The following is a 7,711-nucleotide window of genomic DNA, read 5'->3' as shown; positions in this document are numbered from 1 at the left end:
TGAAATGAAAAATAAACAACCTAAATTTAAAAAAAAAAAAAGGGATGACGTACAGGATCTTTAAATTGCATAAAAAGTTACATGCCCTAGGAAACGTCAATCACATGCAAATGAATGACTTCTCACATGAACGTCGTGCTTGTAACAGTTATTTTGAGTGTAGTTGCGTGTTTGGATTGTGCACTGTGGGACATAACTCACAGGGATGCCATATCGGGTCCTGTAGAGGGTCCTCATCGCGACACTGGATCCACACAAGCAGCATTCATTCATGTCAGCTGCAACTTGACAGGAAAGGCACATGAAGCAGAATGTGCCACAGAGACCTGGACATAGGATACCAATGGTGCACGTTATTTCACTCTGTCTCGGCTACAATGAAAGGGTATTTGCTACACAAATAGCAGCCCCTATCAGGAGGCTTTGCCCACACCCTATTGTCAGGTGCCTCTTCATTTCATCTCATTCAGTTTTGCATCAACTTCTCCCTTCTTTTCACCAAAAGTTGTCATTCTTTTTGTTTATTATGGATTTCATCCACCTATTTAATGATTCATTGAAACGTCTTTTTTTTCCCAGTCATCATCCTAGGTGCTGACAATACATTTACCTGAAATCTAGTAGAGAAGACAGATTACATGAAAAGTTATCTTAGTAGAAACCTGCCCAAGATGCCAGAGTCATGCACAGAAAATAAGGGTGTGCATAGGAAAGCTGCTTGAATTAAATATTGAAAAATGATTCTAAGTTTAACAAATGGAATAAAGGGGGGAAAGCATCTGTGGGATATCTCAGTAAGACCAGGCAAATGTCCAGTAGAGCTGGAACCCCAGGATAAGATGGAAGATAAACAGGGTGAGTGTTTAGACTTTATCATGAAAGTAATGAGGAACCACTGAAGCATTTTTGTATTTAAGCTTGCCACAAAGCAACTGAGCTTATATTAGGTTGGCAATTTAACTTCTTACCACTAGGCCACCAGAGCTCCACTTCTTGTACATTTGCTTCATTGAGTAATAAAATAATACTAAGGTTGAGGGAATGGAAGTGTTCCCTTCATAAATTTTACTATCGTAAAGCCTTAGTGTAGTATACTAATTACTATGGATTGCAGATGTTGAGGCGATGTCCTGAGAAGTATGAATCATCAACCTAGGCCATCATTTAAGGCTATAAGAATAGTGAATAACTTGATTTTTCCTTTTCCTGGGTAATTTTCCCCTTACACTACTTTTCAATACAATTATTTAATAGAAAAAAACTCCAAAAATTACCTATTATATGAATTTTAAAATTACATTTCAATAATAAGTTAGATATGAATGTAATTTTCTTCTTTGCAGACTTAAGACAGGTAAGTAAATCTCAGAGCAAGTTTTTGCATGCAGCTCCATTTATTTCTTGGTTGATTTTGAAGCCTTAGCACCTTGATCTTTTCTGCCATCTTCATCTCATCTCCACGCTATTTTCATCTCATCTCCACACTTCATCGGTTTCACAAAAGAACGTCTCTGACAGAGATCCTACTTAGAGAGTTCTCATTAAAACACAACAAAGCCATGTCAGAGGTAGTTTTCTCCAGTGACAAGTGAATGACCTTTATTATCTTATTGCTGCTGTTGAGATTATATACAATAAAGCAATATGCCAATTTCATTTTCTACAGGTGTCATTTAAGTTCAGCCATTTTCGCTCTCCTTTTCTGAGTTGTTCCCCTTCCATAGCCATAATATAAATACTCTTAAGTTGCTGTAGGCAGACATATTTTACTAGTTGAGACAAACTATTGTTTGGTTTTAAGAAATCTCAGGGTATATTTTTGTTTGAAACCTAAAGATTATCTCAGGGCAATGGTTCAGAAGTTCATCAGTCATGGCCCCAGGAAATTTCAATTCCATAAGAATTTAAAATTCTCCTCTATATTTCTCTCCTTTTTAGAAAAATTCTTTTATGGAATCTGATCACAATGCTAAACAATGGCAGCCAGGTACTACTACCTAGTTGTTCGTTCATTATTTATTTATTTTAAAATTGTGATTTGAGTAAAAGTTAACAAAGAAAATTGGTTTTCCTCTCAATCATTCATATACATTTTGTTTCATAATGTTGATTATAATGTTACGTGCCATCGAGTCGTTTCCGACTCATAGCGACCCTATGCACAATAGCTCTAAACCCTGCTCTATCCTGCGCCAACCGCACCGCCTCTGACACACCCATCCCGATTACCCCAGTCACCGAATCAATCCATCTTATAGAGGGTCTTCCCCTCCTGCGCTGTCCCTCCACCCTCCCAAACATGATGTCCCTCTCCAAGGACCCGTCCCTCCTGGCAACATGTCCAAAGTATGTCAGACGAAGCCCCAGAATCCTTGCCTCCAAGGAGCAGCTTGGTTTAATCCTCTCCAAGATAAATCTGTTTGTTTTCCTGGCAGTCCATGGTACATTCAGTACCCTTCTCCAGCACCACAGCTCAAAAGCATCCACTCTCCTTCTGTCCTCCCTAGTAATTGTCCAACTCTCTGATGCATAACAAGCGATTGCAAATACCATGACCCACAACCAAATTATACTTTTTTTCTACTTTCTTCCTGTGATTCTCACTTCTATTAATATTTTTTTCTTTTTTTATTATTAGTTTTAATGAAAATTTACAGAGACTTTGGATTTCCATTCATTCATTATTGCACTTTTCTCCCTGTCCCCACCTGCCCCCACCCACCAGTTCACTCTTCTCTTTGAAAAGTAAAAGAAAAATTCTTTCATTGCTTTACAATCCCTCCCCCCAGGTCCACTCCACTATGCATCCTTCGTTCTGGACTCCTGTCATGACAATGATACCTAATCACATATCCCTTTTAAACAGTTTTCTCCCTCATCTGTTTCAATGCAGTGTACAATATTTATTCCCTCTTTCTCAGTCTCCCCCCAACCCCAATGTCAGTCCTGTTTTATAACAGTGGCACGATACAATATTTGTCCTTTCGTGACTGAGATAGTTCAGCATAATATCCTCCAGGGTCACCCATTTTGTATAATATTTCATGAGTTCCTTATTTTTTAGTGCAGTGTAGTTTTCTCCTGTGTGAATATGCCACAGCTTTTCTATCCATTCATTTGTTGATGGGCACTTAGGTTGTTTCAAACTCTTTGCTATTGTGAGCAAAGCCGCGATAAACACTGGTGTGCATATATCTGCTGGGGTGTCAGTTATGGTCTCTTTAGGGTATATTCCCAGTAGTGGGGTTGCTGGGTCAAATGGTATCTCTATTTGCAACTTTTTGAGAAAGTGTCACACCACCTTCCACAGTGTTTGCAATTCCACCAAGTTTCTCCACAACCTCACCAGCATTTGTTGCTTACTGTTCTGTTAAATTTTTTTTTAGTTTTATTTATTTATTTTTTTATTATGTTTGTGTGCGTGTACTGTTAAATCAGATCTGACTGGTACAGGAGGAGATTTTTCCTCCTTCCCCGGCAGAGCAACTGGTGGATTCGAACCGTTCGCCTCTGGGACTGTAGTTGCAGCTCCTTGCCATTAGGCCACCAGAGCTCCCCTTGTTCTGTTAAATTTTGCTATTCCTACTGCAGTGAGATGATATCTCATAGTTGTTTTGCTTTGCATCTCTCTTAGAGGTAGGGATTTTGAACATTCCCTCATTTGCTTGTTTACCATCTGAATGTCTTCTTTGGTGAAGTGTCTGTTCATATCCTGTGCCCATTTTTTAATTGGATTATTTACCTTTATCTTGTGTGGTACTCAAGTATTTTATAAATTCTAGATATAAGTCCCTTATCTGACATGTCATTACCAAATACTTTCCCCCATTCTGTGCTTTGCTTTTTACCCTGTTGGAGAAGTTTTTGGATATGCATGGGGATTTGATTCTTAGAAGGTCCTATTCATTTATTTTGTCCCCTCCTGGTTGTAGATTTTTCAGGATACTTGGAAGACTGTTTATGTTGTGGATTAGGACTTCTATAGTTCTCCCAAGCTTTTCTTTAATGAAGTTTATAGTTCTTTGTTTTAGTCCTAGGTCCATGATCCACCTGGAGTTGTTTTTTGTGTATGGAGTGAGGTGTGGGTCTTGCTTGAGTCTTCTGCAGATAGTTTTCCAATTTTGCCAAAACCATTTATTAAGAAGGCTGTCATTTCCCCACTTAACTGATTTCATCTCCTTGTCAAAACTGAGTTGACCATAGGTAGATGGGCTGGTTTCTGAGTTCTCAACCCTATTCCATTGATCTATGTGTCTGTCATTGTGCCAGTACCACACTGTCTTCTTGACCACCACGGCAGTGTAGTAGTATTTGAAATCAGCGAGTGAGGTGCCTCCTACCTTTTCCCTATTTTTAAGGAGTGCTTTGCTTATTTGGGGCTTCTTTCCATTGCAAATGAAACTGGAGATTGCCTTTTCCATCTCATTGAAGAATTGGATTGGTGTTCTTATTGGGATTGCATTGAATGTGTAAATTGCCTTTGGTAGCACTGCCATTTTCACAATATTGAATCTTCCTATCCATAAGCAAGGGATATTCTTCCACTTCTCCAGGTCTCTTTTGGTTTCTTTTAGTACTGTTTCATAATTTTCTTTGAATAGATCCTTTGTACTTCTGGTTAGATTTACTCCCAAGTATTCAATCTTGTGATTAGCTATTATGAAGGGTATTGCTTTTCTAAGCTCCCGTTCTGTATTTTCTTTGTCACTGTAGAGAAATCCAACTGATTTTTAAAAAAAATTTTATTTTATTATTTTTTGTGTATGTACCGTCAAATCAGACCTGACTGGTACAGGGGGAAATTATCCCTCTTTCTCCAGCACAGCATCTGGTGGATTTGAACCGTGTACCTTTGGGATTGCAGTATAGCTTCTTGCCACTACGCCACCAGAGCTCCCCCCAACTGATTTTTGTATGTTGATCTCATATCTTGCTACTTTGCTGAATTGGTCAACTGTGTCCAGTACTTTTTGTGCTGAGTCTTTAGAGTTTTCTAAGTATACTATCATATCATCTGCATAGAGAGATAATTTTACTTCCTCTTTGCCAGTTTGGATACCTCTTACTTCCTTCTCTTGTCTTATTGCTATAGCTAAGACTTCCAATACAATATTGAATAAGAGAGGTGATAGTGGGTATCCTTGCTTAGTTCCTGTTCTTAAAGAGAATGCTTTTAACCTCTCTCTATTGAGAACAATGTTGGCTCTCGGGTTTGCATAAATACTTTTTACTATGTTGAAGAAATTCCCCTATAATCCTATTTTGTTGAGTGTTTTAATCAGGATCTATTAATATTTTTATCCTTTCCCTTCCTGTCATCTGGACTTCTATCCCTGTCCTCCTACCCCTTGGGCAAGTGCTGTTCTCTTGAAATGATATGATAGCTTATTCCAAGGAGGAGAGTTTCCCTGGTAAGATCATTCCTCTTACAGATCTACCTATTGTTTGTCTAGGGAGCTCTGGTAGCCTAACGGGTAAGGAATTGTGCTGCCAATCCAAAGTCAGGCAGTTGGAATCCACCAGTGTCTCCATAGGAGAAAGTGCTGCAGTCTTCTGTTGTGTGATTTACAGCATCTGAAAAACACCTGGAGGGTCAGCTGTGAGTTAGTCCCGACTCGAAGGCACATAACAAGAACCTTATTTGCCTGAAATTTGAGCCATGAGGTGAGTTTTGTTCTAGTTTAGTTTTTCCTCCCTGGTGGTCTACTGGTTAGGATTTGGCATATGCTCGCTTTCTCTCTCTCTGGCTCTCCCTCTAAGGGTGAATAAAAGCCACAGTCTCAGGGGTTCCACCAAATCCTGTCAAATCAACAAGCCTGACCTCTTTTATGTTTTTGGGTTTTGTTCCATACTTCCCCCCCACTTGGTCTAGAACCTTGTACTGTGGTCCCCTTTAGAGTGGTCAGGAGTGGTGTCCTGACAGCATCTAGGTCTTCAGGTCTCAGTGTCGTAGAAGCTGGTCACATGGTTCATGAGTCTTGTGGACTACTTGTTTCTGTACATCTTTGCTTCATCTTGCTCTTCTTTGTTACAAACACAGAGAGTTCAATGCTTGCACCTTAGATAGCTGTGTGAAAGCTCTTAAGACTCCAGTTCATCTCATTCCTTTAGTCTCATGGCAAAGGAGGCAGTTGTTCATGGAAGTAATTAGTCACACATCACTTTCCTTTCCTTCTATTCCTGGCTCTCCTTCCTCTGTTGTTCCAAGTGAATAGAGACCAGTGGTTGTGCCTTGAATTGCTGCTTGCAAACTTTTAAGACCCAAAGTACTATACCTTGTAGAATGCATAACAGAAGCACTAACCATGTTGTTATGTGCCATCGAGTCACCTGAGACTCATAGCGACCCTATGTACAGCCCTAAACTGCCCTATCCTGTACCAATCCTATCATCTCTGACACACCTACCCCCATTAACCCAGTCACTGTATCAATCCATCTCATTGAGGGTCTTCCTCTTCTAAGCTGTTCCTCCACCCTCCCAAGCATGGCGTCCCTCTCCAAGCACTGGTTCCTCCTTGCAATATGTCCAAAGTATGTCAGACGAAGCTTCAGAATCCTTGACTCCAAGGAGCAGCCTGGCTTCACCCTCTCCAGGACAAACCTGTTCATTTTCTTAGCAGTCCAGGGTATAGTTGATACTCTTCTGCAACACCACAAAGGCATCAATTCTTCTATCATCTCTAGTCACTGTCTAGCTGTCTGATGCATAGCAAGTGATTGCGAACACTATAGAATGTATCAGGTGCACCTTAGTTTTCAGACTGACATCTTTGTACTTCAGCACTTTAGAGAGGTACCTAACAGCAGATTTTTCCATCCCAATACATCTTTTAATTTCCTGGTTGCTGTTGCCAAGAGTGTGACTGTGGAGCCAAGCAAACAAAAACTGTGAACAATCTCAATCTCTTCATCATCCATCCTGATGCTGTCGGTGGGCCCAGTAGTGAGAATCTTTGTCTTCTTGATATTGAGCCTCAACCCATATTGGAGTCTGCAGTCTTTGACCCTCTGCAGCAAGCGCTTAAGGTCCTCCTCAATTTCAGCAAGCAGGGTTGTGTCATCTGCATAATGCAGATTGTTGATGAGTCTTCCTCCAATCCTGATGCCACATTTCTCCTTATAGAGCCCAACCTCCTGGATAATCTGTTCTGCATAAAGATTGAAAAGGTTTGGAGACAGGATACAGCCCTGGCATACACCCTTCTGAAATTTGAACCATGCAGTGTTTGGCACGGGAGAGGGAGACCCTCAATGAGATGGATCGATTCTCTGAGTGGAGTGGTGGGAATGAGTGTGTTTGAGGTGGCGCGGTTGGAACAGGATAGAATGGCATTTAGGGCTCTTGTACATAGGGTTGTTATGAGTCGCAAGCGACTTGATGGCACACAAGAACAACAACAACAACAACAACAACAACAACAACAACAACAACAACAACAGTGTTTCTCTGCTGTGTTCTGACAACTGTCTCCTGGCCAAAATATAGGTTTTGCATTAGCTCATTCAAGTGTTCTGGGATTCCCATTCTTCTCAGAGTTACCCACAGTTTGTTATGATCCACACAGTCAAGGTAAATAATCCAATAGAAAAATGGGCACAGGATATGAACAGGCACTTCACCGAAGACGACGTTCAGATGCCTAACAAGCACATGAAGAAATGTTCAAAATCCCTAGCCCTAAGAGAGATGCAAATTAAAACAACTATG

The 7,711-nt window shown here is 40.4% G+C and overlaps 1 protein-coding gene across 1 annotated transcript in view; it reads right to left on the bottom strand.

Annotated features, from left to right (window-relative positions):
• The window catches only part of LOC102874408 (placenta-specific gene 8 protein-like), a 19,264-nt gene that overhangs the window by 4,580 nt on the left and 6,973 nt on the right, over window positions 1-7,711 (bottom strand). Inside the window, exon 2 of the mRNA XM_006885262.1 lies at window positions 202-326. Coding sequence (XP_006885324.1) covers window positions 202-326 — 125 coding nt within the window. The remainder of the gene's footprint in view (window positions 1-201; window positions 327-7,711) is intronic.

The sequence above is a fragment of the Elephantulus edwardii genome, unplaced genomic scaffold (genome assembly GCF_000299155.1).
Source record: "Elephantulus edwardii isolate Elephantulus edwardi_28Jun2011 unplaced genomic scaffold, EleEdw1.0 scaffold00042, whole genome shotgun sequence".
Taxonomy (NCBI): Eukaryota; Metazoa; Chordata; class Mammalia; order Macroscelidea; family Macroscelididae; genus Elephantulus; species Elephantulus edwardii.
This window is presented reverse-complemented; position numbering and strand designations above follow the sequence as displayed.